Source organism: Polyergus mexicanus, unplaced genomic scaffold (assembly GCF_030449975.1).
Source record: "Polyergus mexicanus isolate NDT 795.1 unplaced genomic scaffold, iyPolMexi1.0 SCAF_8, whole genome shotgun sequence".
Taxonomy (NCBI): Eukaryota; Metazoa; Arthropoda; class Insecta; order Hymenoptera; family Formicidae; genus Polyergus; species Polyergus mexicanus.
This window is the reverse complement of record NW_027223328.1, coordinates 3526412-3553714: the sequence shown is the minus strand read 5'-3', so window position 1 is coordinate 3553714 and position 27303 is coordinate 3526412. Positions and strand designations below refer to the sequence as shown.

The 27303-nt window shown below is 34.8% G+C and overlaps 2 protein-coding genes across 6 annotated transcripts in view; both read right to left on the bottom strand.

Annotated features, from left to right (window-relative positions):
• Positions 1-3670: 3670 nt before the first annotated feature.
• Positions 3671-16662, bottom strand: LOC138935881 (sortilin-related receptor). The gene is made up of 10 exons (XM_070300760.1): positions 16356-16662; positions 14154-14429; positions 13878-14033; positions 13473-13757; positions 13104-13372; positions 8678-12972; positions 8234-8490; positions 7587-8055; positions 7257-7463; positions 3671-7173 (listed from the first exon to the last, which is right to left on the bottom strand). Exons 1-10 carry the CDS (start codon positions 16635-16637, stop codon positions 7112-7114), a joined length of 6558 nt encoding a protein of 2185 aa, XP_070156861.1. The 5' UTR covers positions 16638-16662; the 3' UTR covers positions 3671-7111.
• A 1864-nt stretch (positions 16663-18526) lies between these two features.
• Beta-spec (spectrin beta chain) overlaps positions 18527-27303 on the bottom strand; it is a 33603-nt gene continuing 24826 nt past the window's right edge. For 2 of the 5 annotated variants that reach the window (XM_070300376.1, XM_070300377.1), the window contains 5 exons: positions 26736-26843; positions 24266-24415; positions 23114-23381; positions 22840-23022; positions 18527-20941 (listed from right to left, as the gene is read on the bottom strand). In XM_070300376.1, the coding sequence (XP_070156477.1) occupies positions 20938-20941; positions 22840-23022; positions 23114-23381; positions 24266-24415; positions 26736-26843 (713 nt within the window). In that variant the 3' untranslated portion in view covers positions 18527-20937. The remainder of the gene's footprint in view (positions 20942-22839; positions 23023-23113; positions 23382-24265; positions 24416-26735; positions 26844-27303) is intronic. The other 3 variants (XM_070300379.1, XM_070300381.1, XM_070300378.1) reach the window with 2 other exon arrangements.

Genomic DNA, 27303 nt, shown 5'->3' with positions numbered 1-27303 from the left:
CGTAACACGTTTGCTCAATTTAGGAGATTGAATTTATAATTATACACCATGTCGAAGAATTTGTAATCGCGCTCGACTTCGATTATTTACTGTCATCCTTCTCGTCATTTTTGACAGATGGTGGCCTAGAATGTTACACAAATGCACGCCATTATTCGTCGTGAGAACTCTTTCAGCGTGCACTAGAGAGATCACCGAGCAAAGGTTCCATCTGAAAAAGGGCGTTCTCACGCGAAGAAGGTGAGTCGCGCTAACATTCGACATTTTCTAGGACGGCGACCTCGATCTCTGCATACGCCGCGTACAACTCGAGCGGAAGTGTTGTTCGTCGTTTAATACGGAAGATCCTTTCTGCGAGAGCTTCCGCATCGAGAGAGGGTGAGGGCTCGACAGTGAGAGACGCTAATGTGCAACGGTTGTAGCATGCTAATCGGTCACTGTAATATGGTAATCCTGCAAGGATACGAACGATTAATGTCCGTACCATCAGGCTCCTTTTGGGAATATCGTGCCTCTCATGACACTTTTATCGCTCACTCCACGTGTAATTTTGTAAGCGGAGACAGAATATCTCTCTTTACGCGCGAGAGACGCGGTTGCCAAAAGTAACAAAGAACCTTGATACGGATTCGAGAGAGAGAGAGAGAGAGAGAGAACAAATCCAGATATAACAGTACTTTATCAATTTAAACACGTTTCAGTTAATTACAATAGCATAATTTTAAAATAATTCACTCACGTTTAAATAGCACAAGAGATTATGTTAATTTCGCTACGCAAATTAGCGATTCGATCAAATGCATCATTTTAATTATGAAGACTCAGTAAGAAACATGATAATAACACACGCAATTATATCTCTTTAATCGATATAATCAACTTAATAATAAGTTATCTTAAAATCATATTTGTTAGACAGAAAATAAAACCTCCTTTTAACGCAGAGATGCATTTCATGCAAAATGATATACAAAATAGATGAAAAAGTAATAAGAATATCATTCGGATATTTTTTGCAGATAATTGCAATTATATTCATTTCTTTTTACATATCGTAAATTTAATTATGCACATATACTTGATATATTCGAGATGTAATAGATTCTAAAACACAGAAGGAAAGATGAAAATAATAAGTAATGATATTCAAATTACATTATATAATAAATATATATACAGTATATCGTTCTATTCGCTACAAGCAGCTTGTATAATGTTACAAACAATGCATTTCGTAAAATGTTTATCTGATTGCGAGCGTCAAAACGTAAAGAAGATCAGAGAGTAATCATCAGTGTTCGTTGCGCTCTGCACGGTGCGAGGCGATTTTACTCTTTGAACGATCTCGGAGTAAGATTAGGAGAACGTATATATACGCATACCAACCGCATATAATTAAGGTAACAATTATGATTACGGTACATGCGCGCGTGGTTGCCCAGAGTTTATACGCGTTACAACGCGCCGCGTCGCCTAAAAGCGTAACAACGCGACGTTCTTCTTCCTCGCGACATACACGACAGATATCTACTACGATAAAATGCGAACGAGTCTCACATAAGTAATAAAAAATATCTCTTCAGGACGCGAGTAGTAAGTTTTCGTATTAATCGCAAAGGGATATACGAGACCGTTTATTCTGCAATATATGTAATGCTAGTAATTTCCGTAATCGATATATATTAAATATGATGTGATTATATTGATAAAATAGATTAATTATCTTTATAATATTAATTATATTAATATTTCAACAAGAAATAATTTTTTTCGAAAACTGAAAAAAAGAGTATGATCATTTCCCGAAATTTTTCGATGCTAAATATATTAATTATTCCGTCTCCAAATTTCTCAAAATTGTAATGTAACGGAGTAATTTGGAAGCCGGATCAAACATCTAAGATAAAATAAAATAAAAAAAAAAAAAAAAGGCGGAAGATAATAATTATGTTTTGATGTATTTTTTTGTTGAACCGTGTATTAAAAATATTTCAATATTTTTCAGAAAATTATTTCGATCTTTAATACAACAATATCAACATGCATTAAATATATTTATTGCACGGATACTCGGCGAGCTTTTAAAATATGACCATAGTGATAATATTACTAAAATTAGAGCCACGAAATGCAAAATTATACATTGATTTCTTTCGAGTTACAAAACCGTATCAATGATCCTATATACTTGTATCATATATATCATTTTAGCTCCGAGATTATAGATTTCTAAATCGACATTTATGATATTTTATGGTTCTCCATGTAATTTCAGAATGATCCGAGGCCAAATGCTAGTCGACGATAAAATACAATATGTATGAAATTATATAGTAGACACAAAGACCGAGACAGAATATAGTAATAAAAGTAAATATAGTTGTGCGCGGTAAAGGTAAGTATTAACAAGTATACGTAAACCTTGCGGTATCTTATAGTGCCGAAGCATTAGATGGTCTTTAAATTTCCGTTTACTTTTATGCAAATTTTTTTAACAAATTAAAGCATCATTATTTACTATGTGCACGAGATTTAAAAGAGCGTTCCCATTCTTAATGGGAAAAATACGTAAAAAGAAACTCCGATGCGTTATATTATCTAATGAGGAAATATACGTAAATATCTAAAAAAATCGTGAGATTTTTATTCATTTTTTTGTAACCAGCACGCTGGTACTTTGCCCTTTCAAAACGTGAAGAAAAAAAAAAGATCAATTATAAAAATTCGTACCGTGACTTCGTATCTGTGTGTTACATTAAATTACATCGAGAATTATTTAAAGATCTTTCTAAGATCAATATATTAATTATATTTTAGAATATAACGATTAAACGCTGTAAGTAGTAATGTTGAGAATTCACGCATGATAAAACGATTTAACCTGCGTCTGTGCGAAATTCGTTCGCATTTGCAATCCCACAGAGGGATTAAAGTGTAAAAAAGACACGTTACTGAATTTCCGGTACCATGCCGCTTGCTTAATGGTGTTACGGGTCACAAACTTCCAAATTACCTTTCAAAATGGTAACGGAAGTCTTTCATCTTATCTTGCGCGAGAGTTTTGTCGTGAATTCATAAAACTATTATTTTTTCGGGATTAAACCATGGCCCGAAACGTCATGAACTCGTAATTTTGATAGAATGATAAATGTACGAAAAAGAAACTGTTTTTTTTTTTTTTTTTTTTTTTTTTTTTTTTTTTTTTTTTTTCTACATATATACATTATATATATATATACATTATATATATGTATATATATACATATACCATATAGAGAAAAAAAATAGAGTCCATTTTTCATTATTTAATATGCATTATTAAAGCATCGATAATTTCTGATAAGAAATTTAAAACGAGAAATTTTTTCCCAAATAAATAAATAAATAAATAAAATAATGATTCTATAAAAAAATAAGATTCCTTAGAAATATTATAAAATATATAATATAGTATATATAGAACATATAAAATATAGTATATATACAGGATGTAAGAAAAATTAAAAAGCAATATATATATATATATATATATATATATATATATATATATATATATATATACAAGGTTATATCGATGAGAATTATTAGTGAAATGAAAAATGAGTATGCGGGAAATACCAAGGTAACAAAGTAAATTGATAAGAAAAGCATAAAAAAAAATTACTTAATATATTCTGTGCTTTAAGTTTATTTATATTTACACGCAAATATATTATATATATTTTATATTATATATCACTGTCTTTCTTGTCGTTATAACCCTTGACATTTACATCAACTGTTACCTTCTATATAATTATCGCTCACGCTAGTACAGATTTAAAAACATCGAAATTCATCATTATTTTCTCTTCTCTGACACAGACGTATATTAACGACCCTGCGCGTGATCACGTCAAATTATCAGCGAAGAAATTGTTTTTACGACTAATTCATTTCGTTCACGAGGTGTGGTGATTTTCTGACATCGGTAACGTGACGGAAACAAACCGAGAGCTTAGCTAATACTGTTTAAAAATCGTCTTTTTGTCGATCTCATGTATATATTTCTTCTACTTTCTCTTTCACACGCATCGTCAAATAAAAAGAGCATTAAGCATTTTATCAATTTAAATTAATTTCGTACTCTGAGCCTATTTCTGTTATTATTAAATTAATTTAATCTAATACGGTATAAAATAGTAAAAGCTTATGAAATGTTGCTTCGTCGACTATGGCTTTTCTCTATCCGTTTAATTTGTCTCACACATCCTTCAATCATATCGACTCGGATAAACTGATGGAACTCAGCTCACAAACATTTTTATAGGAACTCGTAATGTCGTACATTTACTTTCCATTAACAAAAAGAGACACAAACGCAACAATTAATCAAGAATATAGTCAACTTCATCTTTAAACTTTCTCGTTAGATTCTGCCGTTACGTATACTTAAAAAAAAAGTATAATCATTGCGTGAAATTTTATTTACAACGAAAGAAATATAAAAAGTTTTTGTCGATATGACGGTTCTTTCCCGTCGTAGCAAGATCGCAGATTTTAATCGTTAATGTCTTTTGAATGTCTTTATGAATAATCCAATATAAATTAAATGATGAAAATTCATCATTTAAAATACATTTGAATATTATTTACAATAATATAGCTCAATATAAAATGATTTTCTCTTGAAACATAAGAATCAAGATAATCACCTGCAGCTTTTTTTATGCCCAAGACAAATTCGGAAAGCTCTATCACGTTACAACTTTGAAAGACTTTAAATTAAAATTGTAACTTCTTCAAATTGGAAATCCTTTTTTAAACATAATTTACCATGTTAGAGCTACGGTATGACTTATTAAAATTGTTTTACTGTCCTTAAAATTAACTTTATATATATATATATATTAATAGAATATTAATACACATATTATATATATTAATTATATATATATGTGTGTGTGTGTGTGTGTGTACATATTAATATTAACTGTATATATATTAATAGAAATCTCAAAAATTTAAAAAAGTTTTTGGGTTTGCAAATATGATATAAAAAATTTTAATTTGTCCACTTAACATAACGGACGTTCAAAGCTTTTATTCTTACGTCACATTGAGTTCGCTATTTAAAGATTAGTTGATATTAAAATTGTTCGTATTCATTAATAACCTAATTTAAATTTACCAAAATTGACACAATGTTTAAAAATGAAAATCTTACTAATCTTTTCGCAATAAATTTATTTTAAAGCTAGTTCCATGTTAGAACTGTTATTTAATTATTGGCAAATTCGGATTCGATCTAGGTTCGGGTTTGGTCTAGTCATCTCATATATCTCCAACCGGAAAAAAAAAATTGGTAAAATTATCCGTTCGATGAAAAAAAGTTCTAAATAATCGATTCAAAACGAAGAGAAGATATCGGAGTTTAGATATCCTATAACCAAATAATCGTAATGCTGCTGCAATAAGTAGGGTACTAATTATAAGAGAGAAAGGTATATAACCCTCCCCCCTTCCTATAAATAGATAACAGATTTTCCCCCTTACTATTTCAAACTATTCTAAAACTGGATACATACTTAATTTTAAGCGAAATAAAACTCTTTCAGAGCAGGTCACATGTAATTGTAATGTGATAAATTATATTAAAATAAAATAGTACTTTTTTTACAGTTTCAACTTTAAATTTTTAAAAATTGTAACGAGATAGAGCAGTTTAAAAAACTATAAGAAATATTACTTTTTTTCTTATGTTTTTTTTTCGTTTATTGTGTAATCTAAGAATGATGACGCGGCATCGCCACCACTTCATTCGCACTTGAAAATGTCATTGACTTGTCGCTTTCTTACTGATGTCCTTGTGTAAATTCCTCTTAACCCAAACTAAAATCTTGGTAAAATATCCAATCTTGGTAAAATAGTGTCACTCTTAAAATGTAAAAAATAAAAAAAAAATGTAATCTATTTTATTTGCACAAAATATAATATCCAATATGTTTTTGTCAACTTTAAGGTAAAAAATTTCTTAGTATTATGACGCAAATCGCGTCTCTCTTTTCCAACACTCAGTTCGCTTTTATTATAGAATTATACATAATTATTGGAATATTCGAATTATGTATAATATTCGAAATATTCTCTTGCGGTAATTGCAGCACGCCTCTATATGAGGGTCAGGTCACCTCTTTTCGCGAGATAGATACTCGCTTATAAAAATTTCTTTCAATGCCGCATCATAGGCTTGATAATGATAATTACATGGATTACAAAGATTTGCTCAAGCCAAGGAACTCTTTGTCAAACGAAATATAGAATTATAGAAACGTACTCGCTATTAAACGAAACTGATACATCTTTCAAATGCGGCATAGAAGAAAGCATTACTTTGGTCATGCACTTGCTATATGGAAAGAACTTATGGCATCTGTAGATTTGTTTGTTAAAATATTAAAATAATTTTCAATAACAAAAATTTTCGTACAATAATATCGGGAACTCACTTTCGCATCAACAAATCTGTGTACAGATTTAAAAAAAAAAAAAAAAAAAAAAAAGTTTCGTCACACATACACAGGTCATATAAATACAATATTAGAAATGCATCTCGCCAAATGTGTGATATCTCGAAAATCTCACAATCTCGCGACTCATCAAAAATATTTACTATATACAAATTGCCGTTTCTTTAACTGGCATCTATTTCCGTTGTTAGATGTGATAAATTTCGTATTCAAACTGTAGCTGTCTTGATTTTTTTTACATTCGAATTTAAGATGCAACGGCCTCTCTTCAACCACACGGCAAGTCATCTTGATCATTGATGATGTACATGTATATCATATTTCTACAATGTATCGTATAAATGGCGCGAAAAGCTCTTACGTAAACGTTCTAAGTGCAGCCTGTGTAGCAATTGTTAACTGTCTACCAATTCTTAACTGTAACAGCAAGTAACACTACAGTTAACAATATCTTTCTAGCTTCAAGACGTTTTTATAAAAGCTTTTCTCTTTCTCCATTCACCATAAAATTTTATCTATATATTCAAAATTATCATATTAATAGTGTCTTGGCACATCTTTTCTCTCTTAACATGTAAATATTCTGTTTATATATATGGTATTCATGCGATTACCAAAGGTTCGTCATCTGAAAAGCCTCGAATCACAGGGCTGTCTTCTTCTTCTGTAAAAAAATGAAACAATCATTAGTTCTTTTTCTTATTTCGCATCGTCTTCTTCATTTTTCAAATGCAAAATAACACTTACCTAAGCCGTCTGCCGTGCCTGGGAAGGTAGCTTGTCCCCGCCTCGTGTCGTAATGACTATTGGCGAATAGCGTAAAGCTGTTAGATAATCTTCTATGTCGAACGACGAAATACGCTAGCGCTGCACCTAGCACTAAGACAACCAAGCAGATCGGTATAGCGAGAGACAATATGTTCGACGTGTTCATTATCACCGGGAGTTGCGAGCCTGTTGAATAAAAAAATGGAAAATATTATATATATATATATATATATATATATATATATATATATATATATATTAAAGCAAATCGCAAATCGTTTTTTGCGAAAGAGAATATTAGAGACTTGCCTGAAAATTGCGTGCTCCAAGTTTCACTCAATGGACTTTGATATCCGTCCTCCGTGACCAAACGTGCGGCGAAGGTATAAATCGTACCCGTTTTAGCGCCCTTATAGCGATAAGGCGATGGATCCTTGGTCAAGAAGACGTTGGCCGTCGATTCGTTTATCTTTGTCGATCCCTCGGCTACCAAAATTTCGATGTGCCGATTAACATCCTTCGGCATATCCGGCTCTTGCCAATATATTAGATAATCTTTATTATCGTGCAAGACGGTGACTTGATGGGGCGGCATGATCATCGGTGCCACATACACAAACGGTTGAGTGGGTATGGCATTTTCAACATCAGTCGCAACTGTAATATTATACTTTCCGCCATATTTCATCGAATGGAAGGTATGTTTCATGATAGTTTCGTTGGTCGGCGGCAATGTCATAACTATCTGCTTATTGAGGATTGTTTCCGTAACAGAAATCTGTGAAAAAAAAATCTGAGATCAATAAACGCGCTTTGAGTGAATAAACATCAAAATAGATTAGATGCATGGGAAATTTTCCTCAACAAAAAAGAAAATTTTGAGAAATTTTTTCCCATAGACACACAATTTGACTTTCTCAATATTTCTTCGGAAAGTTATTTCGTTATTGACTTACTGTGTAGCTGATCGGTTCGTCGATCGTGGGACAACTCGCACTCCATGAGACGATTAGACTATCATTTTTATCCGGCGATAGTGTTACTCGCAACCTCTTCGGAGGTGCGCGTTTGTTGAAGTATGTCGGAACCGTGATCGGTTGGCATAAAGGTCCCGCTCCATAATCCCCGATAACGCCAACGGCAAAAAAGTATGATTCACACGCTTCCAAATTTTTGATCGTAGCCGTGAGATTAGTGGTTTTTAACTTGTAAGCTAAAAACAAATACAAAGGATATTTTTCAATATAAAGATATAAAAAACAGAACAATTCGATCAATTAGTAATGTTTAATATAAAATTGTACGAAATACGGTAAACAATAGAAAAATACCGATTATCTTATTATATTTAAATAATCCTCATGTAAAGAAAATTGCACAAATGTCGATTTTGTCCTCACCTTTAAAGAAATCGAATATATTGGTAGCATAATGAATAGCATACTGCAACTTAATCTTCTTGGTGCTCTTAGGCGGATCCCAGGTAAGTTTCACGGTCGTTCTCTGAGACTTCACCAATTGCGCATCAAACTTCGTTATTATTGGCAGCGCGGTGCCGTTCGTCGTAGCCGTCACCATGGCGACCTTACCAATGTATTTCTTCTTCATTGCACCGACTTCGAAAGTATATTTGACGCCTGGTGCCAATTTTGTCACCTCGAACGGATTTTCCATGGTCGAAATGGTCTGTAATGTTGGATATGCCGGCGGTGCTTTGGGAGTAATGTGATACCCATCTACGTCTTTCATTTTCTTCCACTTTAGCGTGATGGAGTGATTCGTCGTCGCCACCACGGAAAGATCTTCGATGTCGTCGATGTTGGCCGAGCCATCAAATGTCAATGTGGCAACCTTCGAGGAAATCGACTGATATTGTCGGTTTTTCGCCACGATCCAAAAAGAGTAATTCTTGCCTGCTTCGAACGCCATATCGATGATCGCAGAGGTTTTTTGTCGCGAGAACTCCATCGGTGGTATAGGTGGTGTGATGTAACCTTGATAGCCGATGATGAGACCGTTTGGATGTTGAGGTGATCGCCAGGAAACCTCTACGCGAGTGCCATTCTTCTGCGTGACTGTCACATTCCACGGCTCGGATGGCACGCCCTCACCAGTCATTACGACTAGATACTTAGCTGGTGGGAATACTTTGCTTTGACCTTTCACCTTGACATAAACAGTCAAATTGTACTTGGTATAAGCATCGAGATTGTTAAATTGATACTCGGTGTCTTCGATCCATTCGCTGGCGTTGGTCCACTTGGCGCCCGGGTTAGCCCGCGCGATCGAGGGCAGGAACTCGAACGTAACATTCGATGGTATCGGCATCCACCAGAAGAGGAACAGACTGCTGTCATTAATGGAACGTTCATCCACACCCATTACCAGCACCTGATATACACGAGTGCCATTCTTCTCGCAGTTACTCTCGTCGAAGCCATCGAAGCAGTCTTGATGGCCGTCGCAGTAAGATGCCAATGGGAAACAGCGCGTTTCGTCACACGGAAAAAGACCAACGAAGCAAGACGGGGTAGCGGGTGGGCTTGTGTCACGATCTGTGTGGCAGCCAAGCTCGTCGCTGCCGTCTGGGCATTCCTCAATGCCGTTGCAGATGTGGGATAGAGGTACACATGAGCCGTCCTGACGGCACATGAACTGATCATTCTCGCGGCACGATACATGTGTCTGTTCGCAGTGCTGCTCGTCCTCGCCAGTTGGACAATCGTTGGAGCCGTCACACACCCACGCATTCTCGATGCAATCGCCATTGTAACACTGAAACTGGTGTTCGCGACAAATGCGTGACTTCTCGGTCGTGTGAATTGGAGACGAAGTAGGTTCTAATGTGCCTTCTGCCTCGCTGCCGCAGCCAATCTCGTCGGAATTGTCGCCGCAATCATCTACGCTGTCACATTTCCACCAATATGGTACACACTTCTTGTTTTGGCACAGGAACATCCAATCGTTACAGGAATTCGTTGGCAAGATCATCGGTGGAATAAACGCCGGCGCTACAGTAGTGATGGTACAGTTAAATTCGTCAGAACCATCTATGCAATCCTTATCGCCATCGCACGACCATGACTTATATATACACCGATGCCCTTCTTTGGTGTTGTTGCATGTAAATTGCCACGGTTCGCATACCATGTTGTTGCATTCCGCTTCGTCCGCGCCATCGTCGCAGTCTGGTTCGCCGTCGCACTTCCACGAGGTTGGTATGCACGAATGATCGGATTTGCAGGCGATCTCATCGGATCGACACGTGCTCGGTAAAACATTTCTGGTGCAATTACGTTCGTCCGAACCGTCTCGGCAGTCGTCCTCGCCATCGCAGCGCCATCGATGCGAGATGCAGCGACCGCTATCGCATTTGAAACGCAATAGATCCGTGCAATTGGCGTATGTGCAATTTTGTTCGTCCTTACCGTCCTTGCAGTCACGATCCATGTCGCATACCCAGTATTTGGGTATACACTTGTTGCCATCGCATTCAAAATTATTAGGGCTGCATGTGGCGCGATTGCAGTTGATTTCGTCCGAATTGTCGCCACAATCATTATCGCCATCGCACTTCCAGAATTCGGGGATGCACACGCCGTTATTACAAGCAAACTGATTTGACGAGCAGGTATTGGCGATGCGTGGGCATGTTGAATTGTCGTAAGGTTTGATGCCACCTGGACAGAGACATTTTCCGTCCGTCATTACCATGCCATCCGGACAAAGGCATACATAACTATTGCCCGGCGCACCCAGACAGATATGCGAACATGTGTGATTCGCACACTCATTCATGCCGAATTGCACGCTATGTGCAAAGATCTTCAAGTCCATTAGACCCACGATCTGGAAGCCGATTATTGTGTTGATTCCGACACCGTGGTCCTTGTTAGCAACAAATATCATGGATTGTTTCCAATCATCCCAGTACATGTTATCCTTCAACACGGCGACCGCAAACGGATGGGACACGCGCGCATCGTTAGCGATGATCTTCTTAAACCTCTTACCCTCAAAGTCCGAGGAAGCAATATAATCTAACCGAGCATCCACCCAATAAATTCGCTCAGCAATGTGATCGATCGTTATTCCGTTCGGCCATTCGACTGTTGGCTTGACGAACAATCGCTTGACATCCGTGCCGTCCAGATTGGCGCGAGAGACAGAGGCATTGCCCGGCGACCAATCGGTCCAGAATATATATCCGTTCATGGGATGGACCGCGATACCTCTCGGTTTTTGTAACACGTTCGGACCTAATATCGTTTTGCGCATTCTGCCCATGGTGGATATATCAGTTCGAATTATTTGTATTCTCATTTTAACACCGTCCACGAAATAGAGAACTTTGGATACCCAATCATAGGCCATTCCTTCAATGGAACTTAAATCGTTCTCGACGAGAACTTCGGGATAGCTGGTGCCGTTTTTCAAACATTGTCTGCCAATTGTATCATTTACAATATCCGCCCAATATAAGCAATTGTTCTTCATATCGAATTCGATAGCAATCACATTCTTCAGATCGTGCACGGGTAGCATCTCTATTCTGTTTTCCACCAGATCAATTCGCGTTATATGCTCCCGCTGGGCGACCAACAGAAATTCTGGTGTTTCATCCATCGGGCACGGTATCTCGTCAGGCTCGAAGTTTCTCGCGAGACCGCCGGAACATTCATCATCGGACATCTTCACGTAGCCCTTTGTGCGATTGTAAAACTCGCCAGGCTGACATGTGTTCGGTACGGCATAAGGATCGTAATCGGTAATTAATTTGTTGCGGATACAGTGATATGGATTTCCGACGCGCATAAAGCCATAATCGCATTGATAATCGTTTGCGTCGCATTGACAGACCTCCAATCGCATTGGTCGATCATAATTCACACCCTGATAACAATTAACACGCGGCGCACGTCTCTGATACGTTTCTTTACGTCCCAATACGCAAGCCATAACTGGTTGATCGGTACTCGACGGAGACCAGAATTTGTAATCGTCTTCCTTACAATCTCTCTCGAATACATTCCGTAGGTCGACCTTAATTATGAGCCACTGATGTTGTCCACTATCCGATCCGAACATAGTGAATACCGTGGTGTTCTCCCCGGGCTCCGTCATGAGACCGTAAACGCGTAACACCTTTCCGTTGAATTCATAAGTTTTCCACGTGTCGCCCTCGTCCAACGAATATGAGATATCTCTGGTCTCTCCGCGCGATTTGAAATACTTTACTGCCACTAACAAACCTCCGTGATCGCCCATGTTGAAAAAGTAGTAGTCCTTCAACACCTGTTTCCATGTGAGACCCGCGTCCCGCGAAACATAGAGCGCAGGATGACCTTTCAAACTGGACCCAATTACGCCGGTGGCCATGATTATTCCAGGCGCCGATTTCGAGCTCATGATCGTGACAGATCTCGTCACCGGATATAGCTGACTGAATCTTTGACTTAAGTGTAATGAGCAATCTTTCGGGCAATGGATGTAGAAACCCTCGTGATTTGCCGTCGGTGCTTTAATACTGTTCCAAGTGCTACCATGATCGAAGGTGATCACTGATTCTAAGTGTTCCGGTCCGATCGAGCTGATACCTCCTGATTTCGGGTTACCTTTGACTCGTGACGCTATGTATATACCTCGAAGACCTTCGACTTTATACAAGTCTGTGAATGTCTCGTCAGCCACGTCACTATACAAATAAATACGCGTAAATACAAAATAAGTCGGAAAAATTTGAAGAAATATTTAAAAAAATTTCCACGAGAGATTAGAATTTCATTTTTTTCTCGTGTATTATGTATAATATTTTATTCTACTTACTTTAACCAGCTATCTTTCCAAGTGCTGTTGAGGAAAAATGTAAAAATGCCCTCCAGAGATAATGTAAATATCGCCTTCTCATGATCTATGACTTCTGACACATAAAGATTGACCATAGTCTCACTGTGCGACACCGCGATGAAAACTCGATTGTACGATACATCTACAATATGGTAATCATTGCAATCCAATTCCGTGTTAAATTGCGCCACGACGAACGATTGATTTTTGTAGGATACATGGAGATCCAGATGCTCTGACGTTCTATTCTATTAAGCAGAATAAAAAAACTACGATCAATAAAGACGACTAAATCTTATCAAATTTCATGAAAAAGATTCTACATGCGTACAACATCATAATACTTGCCTTTGAATTTTTAACAGTAAACATGTAATCGCCTTTGATCTGGAAATCCTCAACATTCTCGATGACAACACTAAATTCTTTTCGTAAAGAAGGTCTTATTCGCAAGGCCGAAGGATTTCGAGTCTGATACCAGAGCAAATATTGCATATCGAGCTTCAAGACTGTATTTGTTCCAGTAGGCTCTGTTCGTTCAACCAACAGAACACGATAAGGTGACCAGTAAAAGGCCTTCACATAGTGTTGTATAGGTACCCAGACTAATCCACGATCGGTCGACAACCACAACTGAAATCAAAGTATTACAAGGTTCGAAAACGATTCTTCTACGAATTCTTGTATTAATACAATTCAGTACCGATAAAGTTACATGTAAATTCGAAATATAACTGATATCTCATTCTATACCTTCCGATCGACTTTGTCTAGTGCGACGAGTACTCGTGGATCCAATTCATAGAACGAGACCTCACTCGGATGAAATGGGACAGGAATCCTTCGAATAGTTTTGCCGTTGTTAAACGTTAGAAAAATTAAATTGTGTAGACTGTCCACGAAAACGCACTGCAAAAAAAGTAAAATCTCGGAAATGTTCTTCCAATGACACAAAACAATCGACAAATAAATAATAAACTATTATTCGCATCTTATAAAAATCGATTTTATAAATAAAACGAGACTCACGTATTGATAGTACTTAGGATGATTGGTGAATTTATCCACGACTGCGTATTCAGCGTTGGGATCGGACGAAATCCTGAACTGTTCAGTCTTATTTTCAAACGTATCACCATAGTCGTAACTGATGTAAACGGCGCTAGGATGGGTCGGGGAGGAGAATCTGCCACCTTGGAAACGCACCACTGGTGTGCTATCCCTTGCTAAACATATTATCACATTGGAACCTTCCCCGACCCAATGTACCATCAATTGCTGATGCGAATCATTTAAAGCATTAACCTGTAATAAGAAACATGATTTTTGGCGTTATGATATAAGCGATGTTAGAAATCTTATATTGTATATAAATTTATATGATGACAATTTATTAAAATTTTTTTTCTAAACTTTAAAATTTTTATTTTATAGCATTAGTCAGACAAACAGCATGAAAGATAAAGATCAGAGATAAGAAGATAAAAAAATATGTCATTAAACTTAAAATAATATTAAAATATATTAATATTAAAATTATAAAGTTAAAACAGAAAACTAATGTAAGTGCGTAAAATTGCCATCATGACTTGTTGAAAAAAGCAACGTCTTTATGTAAGCGTATATTTAAAACACATAAAAAAAAATACACGAATATAAGATGCATGCGTGTCAGTAAACTGACATCTTTATTGTAGTAATTTTAACTGAAAGTATATAAAGCACAGAAGAGATGAATCATTAGATATGCATGACTCGCACCAATCCCTCTATCAGATTGTTTTCTCAGCGCTCAATATCTCGTTACCTTGGACAATGTCACAAGCAATATAAATCGTCATTCGAAAGAATAAAGAAAATAAATAATTCAAAATATTCCTACGTATAATGCAAATTGAATGCGTGTATTTATAGAACACGATTTCTTCCATAAAATATATATTAAACGCGAAAAAAATTTTGAGCAATAAAGGAAACAAATTAAAGGTTCGCAATTTAATATTTAAAATTTAAAATTGTAGCTTACGTAATCTTTATTACTTATAATTTAATAATAATAAAATATAGAAGTGAAAGTGAGCTATCTGCTTTTTTATATAATTATGCAAAACAGATTAAAATATGCTACGTGTGATTGAAATAATTCTGTAAAATTTATTATTCCTAAAAAATAATAATTCGCATATAACATAAAATAGATTAATTAATATGGGAATATTCTTTCTCTATTAAAAAAATTAATGTACGATTTATATTTTACATAATATAAATTGAGAATTGCGATAGAGAAACGAACAAAGGAAACGAAGAAATGTAAGATGATAGATATATTGCAGTCGACTAAATTTATATCTTCTCAGAACTTAGGTAATTCTTATCTCTTCGAAAAACGACAAGTTGCTGCGTTTCCTTTGTTATCGTAAAAATAAATAGTCAAAGTGCATATATGCGCATCTATTCATTATACGATTATATATAGTTAGACGCGTATTAATCTATAAGAGACAGTATGAGTAAGCGCACACGATGTGACGTAAGAAAAAAATAGGGAGGGGGAAAGATAAATATCGTTCGCAAAAATATTCCCGAAAATTCTCTTGGCTACTCCGAGCCAAGAAAGTCGCAAAGAAAGAATTTTGGCACTGACAAAATAACGATGGCGGGTGATAACCATTGTTTTGTTTACAAGGCCGGTGAAGGTCCTGCGACCGCTCTTGAGGAAACTGCATTTTTTTTTTTTTTTTTTGTGGATAGGGGGAAGTTCTTTTTAAAAAGCGGGAAGAGGGAAGATGCAACAGACGCATACACAGAAGGCGGTTAGTGACCCCTCGCGTGTGTATCAATATAAACGGTGCGGGTCGCGCGACGCTCCGTTTCGCCGAGATTGATTAAATTTACTCCGGAAGAGAGATAATACGGCAATTATGCCCCCGTCGTGACCGCACACAAAGGCCGCGCTGTGCGTGACCCGGCGGTCCAATTGGGAAAAATTCCGCAAGACGATATATATACGGCAGAGAAGAGCGCTGCGTTTATATGTGTGTACGTGACGCGTCTATTTACGCGAATGTTGGAAGGTTTCTTCTTTTTTTCTCCCCCTTTTCCGCGACGGGGGGGGATGCGGGAAAAGCGTATGGCGATGACGAAACCGTCGCCGGTTTCGAATTGCGACGCGACGAACGACGACGACGACCTTCACGCATACAGTCATACATGCGTACATATGCGTACCTTGGTCGTGATGTTTGGGTTATTGTTTGGATGCTCGGACGGCAAGTCCCTGCGCGTACGCCCGAATGACGTTTCTTGCCCATCTTCATCCGGACGACGCGAATCCACGTCTGTCCGTCTGTCAATGATCAGCGGTTTCCTATACGGTGAATCGCCGTTCTCCGTAATGTGCAACCGCTTCGCCCTGTCACCGTATCTCACCCCGTAATTGCACTCCGTCAGTAGAACCAAATGGAAAATTAATGCGAGGTAGTAAACGGCCACTATCGTCCGACCAGCCATCTTGTCCAAGACTGACTCTTTTCTTTGAGAAATCGAGGATATTATGCTCGTGAGCTGTAAAGATTATGACGGATCCGCATGAAACCGCACATGCGCACACGGCGAACTTGTAAACGACACTTTCGGTCTGTTCGATTAATGTATCGGCGAATTTACTAGAAAATCTATAATTTCATTGGTTTAAATCTAGTAAATTCGCTCATTTTTTTATTTTTACTCTCACTTGAATTACAGAATCGATACCCTTATTCATCCCCCTTTTCTGTTCAATGTTGAACGCGTCTGTGTCATCTCTAAAGCCCATCCGATTTTTATCGGAGTTGATTTTTTTATCGGATATAAATGTATCATTTTTTTTTTATATTATAAAATAACATTACATTTAATAAATTCTGCGAATATTATTTTTTAATTTATATAAATATGCGTTTTCTATTCTGAAAAATCGTTCAAGTTATATATGATGTTGCGAATAATAACAAAGCGAAAAGACGCAGAGAACATTCCGACCTTCCGATAAAAACATAGATTGACGTTGGGGGAGCGAAATGCTTTTAATAATGATGCGCAGATGTAATAATAAAAGTATATTAGATAATGACTTTCATTTCCTGACATGGCTAGAACGATGACGCGTCTATCAATATGTACGTCTACGTAGATTCCTGCTCGCAAAACATATGTGATGTATAATCGCGTATTTAAACATCATTATTTTTATCTTCTAGCTTCGTAAAAAGATCGTTAATATATCATTAATTTATTAAGAATAATTGTTACAATTTATTAAAAGATATATATAAGACAATTAAAAATTGAAATTCTACATAACTATAATATGTCATCGTTTTTAAACCATTTTATATAAAAACAAAATACACGTGTCAATGTAATTAAAATTTGCAATTCACTCGCGCTAATCTCTTTCATGATATGCTATGTTTAATGCGATAAATAGAGTTGATTAAAAATTGTTGGTCGTCATACGAGAAAGCGAAAACCTCTTATCAAAATTAAAATATCGCTCGTTTTAAAAATATTTTGTTCTAAAAATGTGAGAGTAAGAGCTAGTTAAGCCTCTCTTTCTATATAAATAAGAAAAAAAAAATGTTGAAAAAATAAGACATATTCCGTTGTAGATTAAAAGATAAGGATTCTCTAATAATTTTTTCCTTCTAAAACGAGTAATTCGATTGCGGAGTATATTTTATTTGCGAGAATTCATATCTTACCTTGAGCTCATCGAGAGAGAGATATAGATCGATCATCAACTGATTGTACAGCTGATTGCACGGAAAGCGTATCGAACAAGCTATTATCGCATTTTTGCGCATGATTGCGGTATCCGTCGATTTCCTTTTCATTTTTTTTTTTTGCAAAATCTAAAAATCACATTACGCGTATTCTTCGAATCCGCGATGAAATTTGAACGCGAGATGATTATCTTTTTCGAATGTACTTTTTTTATTTCGTTTCAATTTTGATGGTGGGCGTGTAGTTATCTCGCTGGTTTTTAATTTTCTGTTTTTCGACAACAAAATGCACGAATCGATATCGTTGCAAACGAAAATTGTACGCGCTGCCACTGTGTGCCTACACCCGCGTGTATTTCCAATATTGATATTTAATTCGCGAACGCAATTTTGTGATGGCTAGCTATATATCGTCACGTATGGACAAACGTCGCATATCCTGACAAACTAAATTTCGCATAAAATGCTCTTAGACGGAACAATTCGATCGTACAAGTATGCCAACAATAAATACGCGATAAATAAAAAATCGGGAAAATATATAGATCTTGTGAGAAAGATGGATTTCTCGTGTATGTTTGTTTTCGTTTCGAAATGTTACGATTTCTTTCCATTGGCATCAATTACATTTCATATATATATATATATATATATATATATATAATCGCATTTATTTTTCAACGAAGCTATAAAAAGGCACATTAAAAAATTACAAGTTGATCTTAATAAAGTTTGAAGATAAAATAATTAATGCGTACACATTACATTGCCGTGTCTCGTGCGTGATAAGGAAGTGTGAGTATTGATTCGTTTTCCAAGGGAAAATGGAATTAATCGAGCGAATTATACTCTTAATATAGTGTTAGATATAAAGGAAAATTGTTTTCTCGCTAAAGATAAATACTGTGCCATATCTGCATTCTAACATATCGAGAATTGCAATCCGAAAAGTACAACCAAATGTTTAATTTAAGCGATAGTTAATGATACACATGCAAGTTCTTTTCGTATTAAAACGTTCCTATAATCAGATGTATATATATCTTCAATTTTCTAAAAAAATTTTATGTAATTTCGCTGGCATAATCATCGATAATACGAATTCAGGTTTTCTTTATCGAGAATAGAATGTACGCAGGAAGGACGTTTTAAAACGAAAAGAGCCATCATGTTAGTTCGATATATATTATATATATATATCATCTATTATAATAATTTTTATTTCTTAATGTTCTTCTCATCATTCTCTGTGTATTTATATATTTATAGATATATTTATAATATAAAACATGTAGCTATGACATACCAAATGTTGTATTGTTTAGCAATGCGACTCTGATATTTAAATGTTTTCGCTAAATGCGCATGCATAAAATTATAAAAGCGAATGAACGATCATTTTGATTAGAATTTATTCTCGCGGACATAATATGCGTACAGCTCCGTATATACAAATCTCTGTGTGTATATAAGCTTAGCTAAAAACGCAATTACGAACTTAAGATATCCCAAATGTTTGACGCAAATCGGAATTAAAGAGGCTGTCGCAAGTTATAAGATAGTCGCCGGATCGATCAGTCGAGTCGCATTGAGTTGAAAAACAGATGAAATGCCGTTAAATATATTTTTTCTCCTAAAATCATTATAATTTCCAAGTTATAATAATTAGACCAAAAGTTTCGGAACACGAAAAGAGTTCTAGAACTTTGCAATAGAGGGACTTATACTCTAAAAAAAAACAAGACAAATGCGATAAATATTTAAAAAAATTAACAATTACAAAAGAGTAAATATACGATCCGTGTAATATCAAGCCAAATGTTAAGTTGGGATCAAGTGAGATACAGTGATTTGCGACAATGATATAATAATTTACGGTTATATAATAATTTACCGTAAGCGCTCACTTAATACGAACTGTATCATTTGCATAAGTCTATAAATTTTTAAATATCCTTCCATTTTTTTTTCTACAGAATTATGATATTTAGGAATATTTAGGGAAAGTTTGGGAAGGGGAAAACTCTCTTGTTAGTTATTATATTTTCTTTATAATTCTTCAATGCGATTTTTCCCTTAGGACGCTGCATATTTAACAATTTATTAAAAGCTAGTTTATATAATATTATGTCCCAAGTTAGTGTGGCTCTTAAAATATATGGCAGTCATTCAAACGCAAACAGACACGTTTGCAGGGAAAGAAAGTCAAATAAAATACTGCAGTGCAATAATATAATAATGAAAGCGATATATCCTAAGCAATCAACACGGCTGGAATCATTTCTCGTTCTCACGTTTATATTGTTGTTAGAGATTATATCTCTTCTATAATGTGAGAACCTGCGCGAAAATGCAATAAAATGCGTCAAAATGTTTAAAATTAAGTCGTCACAAAAATCTGTGCTCATCGTGTAGAATAATTATAAATCGTCATAAGCCCCATGATTAATATACATATATGTTTCCTCAAATCTACATTCTCTTAAAAATGAATTAAGCTCTTGTCATCTCTGTTAAATAACTTCTTAAGAAAATTGCTGAATTATAGAAATTATTTTGTATCATAAAGAAGACATAATTTGATACATTAAATGACAAGAAAATGATCATGCATTTCTAATGCGTGATAGTGATAATAAAACACGTAAATACGAATTACGTGTATGTTATAGAATAAAATCCCGTGTCAAATCTGATCACGCTAACGTGGGACAATAAATGTCGCTTGTTCTTCAACTAGCAATATTGCAAAGTGTCCAAAATTCATTGAAGAACTAAATTTAATTAGACTTTCAATAGCCTACACTTGTAAATATCAACATATATAACCGTTAAATATCTCCATTCGTCGAACGTAGGCGTTTTGTTAAAGATCCATTTAATTCGTCCTTCAATTCATTTCATAATACCCCATGGTGTGTGATCATGTCTTCTAATTTTATATTAGCGTTGCTTTAACCATGTAGAGCGACGAAACATTTTTCATAAACGCGATGTTGTGCTGAGACGCATTACGAGCGGCTTATACCGAACTTCACTGCTCCAGTTTAGCTGAAAATTGTAAACGGTGATAATTATTTCATCATTAGGACAACCAATAATTGTCACTTCCAGTTACTATTTTTGTTTTACAATTTGATACTAATATGCACAATGACAAGATTAGAAAAGAAAAAAGGTATATATATATATATATAGGAAATCAGCTAAAATTCTTGTAAGTTATAAAAATACGTTTTATAATATTTCAGAATGATATTTGATGAGCTGTTAAAATTCAATATTAGCAAAAATTAAGATAGATAATAATAATTATAGTATTTATCGTTCAGAATTTAAAAGGAAATATATTATGCTCGCTCAATTTCAACTACTGCATCTTTTTATTCATTTATATATATGGTACTATCATCATTTAAATAGAATAAATATGTTGCACAAGAAGGGTGCTATCGTATAAAAGTCTCTCTCAACGCATCATAAAAGAGATTAAGTCATTTATATATATCTAATACATAAAAATATCAACTACTTCGTCTTTAAGGAGCCACATATCATAAAGTACATGTCTGAAATAGACGATGCGCGAATGTTCTCAGTTACCTCTACGATAAAAGGAGAATAAGAATAATCTGATAGCAGAAAAAGCATGAAGAATAAATGACGATGTTCAGAAGCGGTGGAAACTACAATATAAAATTTGTATGATAATGATACACAATAATCCGAATATCTACATAACACACTATCTTATGCGAAATAATAAAAAAATATCCAAAATAAAAGCGATAGATATGTATGCGAATAATAAGCATTTATTACATAAATGTTAAACAATGTGGTAGAGAACAATCGTGTTTCGCATATCTGTCATTTACTTGTAAATAAAAACCTTGACCTGCAAAATTTATAGCAATTTTTTACATGATAAAAAAATATCTCGGATTATATTGTTCCCATAATATATTCATCGCTCTTGTTGCGAGATCCGTCTCTACGTATGAAACACAGAAAGCTCTACGCACATCCAGATATTCTCTCTTTTCAGAGAATTCACGTAATCATTCCGCATTCACAATTGGAAGAACATTCCTCTGCCGTATTCTTCAGATAGAAGCTAATTATAACGAAAAACTAAATACAAGAAGAAAAAAAAAAGACAACTGGAATGATGATCGGTTAATCGTGCAATAGTACGATACGGTAGAATGATCTAGGATTATGTGCGACTCACCGCATTTTTAAATGTTGTTCCAATTGTGTACTGTTTCATACGTTCATTGGTTTCGCTTTCTACTTTTTGGCTTTTCTAAAATATGATAAATGCAATATGATCGAATGCGCGACAGGATGAATGGATTTCGTATGAAGGAGTGAGCGTATCTTCTCGAATTATGCTTTGCTTTACGAGATGATCGTCCGTCACCCATGAATGATAATGAACATGGAAAAAAAATATATTTTCGAAAGAAGAAAAGTTAGTCTTGTTAAAAAAGGAATATATGGGATGCCAGATGTGTCAGGAATATCATTAGAGGAATCTAAAGTAATGGAAGATGACAAAAATATATAATTTTTTTATTGCTAACAGAATATTCTCTATCAGCTTCATCGGGACGTGTTCAAAAGGATGAAGCAAAATAATAACAAGATAACAGGCACCTTATTTACAAGAATAACATGTCTTGAAATGTTGTAAAACTTAATAACTTATATATATTCGTAATATATAAATTTTCGCAATATTATCAAAAATTAATTGTGGATTTAGAATATTATTATTACGTTGTAGATATATTTTATTTGCCAACTTTGCCAAAATTTACAGAATTTATTTGGCTTTTAGCTTGAAAATCTTATGCTGATCAGTTCGTATATTCATATAATTTTAAATTCTCGCGTACGATGTTATTACGATATGACAACAAAATTTTTCAATCAACACTTACTTTTTCTTGAGAGTGAAGAAACTACGCCGCTTAGTTTCGGCTTGTGTCGGGGCAGGTAGAGTGTGAGCTCTGGACGTACTTGCACCTGATGTTCCTTGCGCCGCTTGATTTAATACGGACACCCAGTCGTTCATCTCGGCGTCATCTTTGGCCTGGAACAGGAAGTCGGATCCGCTTTGCGACCTATAAAAAAATAAATTAATAATAATAATAACAATTGCGTCAGAAAAAGCGTAAAATCAAATATAATCGAGGTATTGCGTTGGATACTGACTTGACTCGGAAGACATGTTTCTTCTTAGTGTAGTCACTCGCTACGGTAATAGTTGCGCCTCGTAAATCAAGGGGAGCTTCTCCTTTGTACGATTGATCAGGTGAAGCTTTGTACGACTTCTGATCTTTATATACACATAAGTTCTGTCCGCGTACAACCATATACACCTTGTCCCAGGAGCGATTAGATGCCTTCTTCGTCGTACTCTCCCACTCGTGCTTCCGTTGTAACGGTCCTTCGAATTCGTCATCGCCCGGACTTCGTTGCTCTGCAAAAGATAACATTCATCATTATTTATTATTCGAGTCATCACTATTTATTGTTCGTTGAGAAAAGGACTTTCTAAAAAATTTGGGACTAGTTTATAAATTATTTTCTAGAAAGAAAAATGGCATCATGTATCCTTTGCTCTTTCGATGAACAATTAAGCTGCAAATAATTAATGACATGATTAATCATAACATGCTTTTGATGAAATAGACCACCCACAACACACGAAAATCTGTTTTAATTCTTTGTTATTTCAATTCAAAAAGTTTGTTTATCGTTTAAACTCATTAACAGGCCGACATGCATTGGTATATCTTTATAACGGTACTTGAAACAGAAATAATTTGCCCCAATTATTCGTTCCGTTACTTGTTAGTCGAATACAATGTAGCTCTTCGAATATCTTCCCGCTATAAAACATAAATTTATCACAGCTGACTTCTTTGAACACATTATAGTGATAAAGAAATTGTTAAAAATATATGTATGCTTAAATAGTAACTGAAAATAAATGATGATTAATTAGTAAAGCAATTATATAGATGCTGGATACGAATATATATATGAAAGATCATAATATCTACCTGGATATTCAATTATCGACAGCAGCAATTTAGAATTTCGCGTACAAAATTCGATTAGAAACAAAAATCACATCAAATATCATACATTTCCGATTTTCGAATAATGATTTATTTATTTATTGTTAGGTGTCGAAGATGATGGATTATCCGTTTTTCTCACGTCTCGGCTGTCTTAAATTTAAACATATAAAGAGAGTGAAGATAAAACGTAAAAAAGAAAAAAGGAAATATCGAATGAGTGAACATGTAAATCTTCAACACTACTGTAGACCACGTAAAATCTCTTTTCTTCACTTACCGGGGATACTACGCTCATCGTCACTCACGCCACTGCGATCTAAACTCGGCGACTTGGCTGACTTTCTCCAGCGGAAACTCCTAAACGGTGACTTGCTGCGACTTCGTTCCTTACGCCTTAAAGACTCGGAGCCGCTTCCGCCTTTTGGAGCTTAACGACGTACGCAACACACATAACATTTATTAGCTACTTACTCTGTACCCTGAACCACCTAGCTTGTACCAGAGAATTGATCAGGTAAACAATTTGTCTCACTAATAAAATCTACATACATATACATATGTACGTTACATTATTTCTTCATGCCCTCTAACTACATACGAATAATATGTACGAGGATACGTTCATGCAACATGCTCATGCAGATGTCAAATAACCGATATATCAACTAAATATGATAAATAAAATAAATTTTCAATTTATCTCGAGAATTATTAATCATCATATAAGAGTAATTGCATCTATTCCAATATAGTATATAAATATGTATAATACTTATTTGTTTCTGTTTATCTCCTTTAATTTAGAAAGAAAAGATAGTGCAGTGGCTATTTCTTTCTTTTTTTTTTTAATTAAAGGAGATAGACCATTATATATATAATGGCCTACCTCTATCCAATTTTTAATATCGAAATGCTTATGTACAATATATACGTATGTATATAAAATTAAACTGTTCAAACTGAACTTTATTGTGAACTGTGAATATAATTATCTCTTAAAAGAGCTATATGTGATAAACAAATAAGCATAATTTTTTTTGCAATAAATTTGAAGGGAGCACCTGCAGAGTTTGAAAATAATTTTCATCAATCAAATTAATTATTTTAAACTTCAATACTCGTCATCTAGAAAGAATAAAAAATCCTCGAAATATAATCGAATAAAAGAGATAATATATTTTTAGAAATGTTCTTTCTTTATCAATCAATCAGAAATAAATTATTTCACTTAAAATAGATCTGAATAGAAAAGCGACAAATTTTTTGCATCGACAAAATAACATATAGCGTGAGAATTTATTTTCCGCGATAGAATATACAATATATACATACTTTTTTTTTTTTTTTTTTTTTTATAGAAATGAAGTCGCGTGAGAGACAACGAATAAAAACAAAATCGATAGTGAAAAGTTTCGTGTACCCGTAGACACAACGATTTGCAGTGTAATTTGCCCGAGGCACGCAATCGTCTCGAAAAATACATTAATATGATCATGTTGAGTATAAAAATACGTTCGACATGAGCTCTTGTTGCGCAGAAAAATGGAAAACTCGACATACACCAGAAATACGATTGATACCAACGGTATCACGGCCCGCACCACCCTGGTCGGGTGTGGCGATAATTGATTCAAAGATGCAAGAGATATCGTCGGAACATTTTTCAGGAAAATACGTGGTACTTCTCTTCTATCCGAGCGATTTCTCGTTCATATGTCCCATCGAGCTTATTCAATTTAGCGATCGCATCGCCGAATTTCGACTTATTGGTATGAAATTTTATCGTTTTAGTGCAATTTTTAGTATCAAAATATTTTAACAAAATATATTTGTAAAAAAAACCGAGATTTTTCGTATAAAATGAAATCTGAATTGTTATATTTTCATTTTTAAGGCTCTTGATCCCTCTGCAATAATTTTGAATTGATTTTAGAAGTAGAAATTTTTACGAATGTTACTTTTTTTTTTACAAAATAATATCAAAATAAATTAATTTTTCCGTATGCGATCACTTGTCTATGACATATATAAAAAATATATATATATATATATATATATATATATATATATATATATAATTTATTAAATTAAAATTAATAAAGTAATCTGATATTTTATTATTTAATTAAATTCCAATATTTTATTATAGGCTCGGAGATAGTAGCTATTTCAACAGATTCCAAATTTTCGCACTTTGCGTGGGTGACGACGCCGCGAAAACAAGGGGGCTTAGGCGAAATGAAAATTCCGCTCCTCTCCGACCGGAATCATCGGATAGCGAAGGACTATGGTGTATTAAACGAAAAGCACGGGGTAGCGTGTAGAGCTCTATTCGTTATAGACGGACAACGAATCTTACGTCACATAACAATAAATGCTGACGATTTACCGCGGTCGGTGGACGAAGTTCTGCGAGTCATAAAAGCTTGCCGTTTTGTGGATGAACACGGTAGCGCGTGTTCCTTAGGACCGTTGGAAACGAAAACCGTCTCCGAAGAAGAATCAGATTATTTCCACACGAATTAATCCCGATCAATAATTAAATATCAATTGCATCCTTATATTTGAGATTTCTCATTCATAAATTGAAGATGTATAATCCTTCATTAATTATGCAGTTTGCATTGACTGCTATTTAATCGTAAGACAATCGCCATAATGTCGCAAGAAAGAAAGATATTAATAAACGATATTGTAAAAATGTAAAATATATATATAATTTGAGACACAGATCATTGAACACTTACTTGTCGGTGTGCGAGGAGTATCACGCGGCGGAGTTTTCGCAGAAGTTGGCGCGACAGGTATTCCTTCTCCTTCCCGGAAAGACAGTTGCCTAGGTTTTTGTGCATGCACTACACCACACCAATCACAAAATCATGCTATGTATGTATTATTCTTAGGTGTACAACGCGTGATATTAAATACCTTACGTGTATATATATATATATATATATATATATATATAGGGTAAGGGATTTATATTGAGACACCTAAATATCTAGAAAATAAAGCAAGATAGAAAGAAATGTTTCAGACAAAAGTTGTTCGGTTCTAAGGGGCTCATAGGATGGTGCCATTAGTTTGACATTGGATGGAGGCGCTTCGGATATTTCAATGTCAATCTTGTTTTACTTTCTTTACACCAATTGATGTCTCTCATTTTTTGAGCTTAAAATATTAAAGTAACATTATTGCATAATAAATAATTTTATGAGATATTTTATAGTTTATGTAAAATTATGTCGAAGTAAATTAATAAAATAAAGTTTAAAATATCTCGTAAACTAATATTAAACTTTTGGCCATCATACC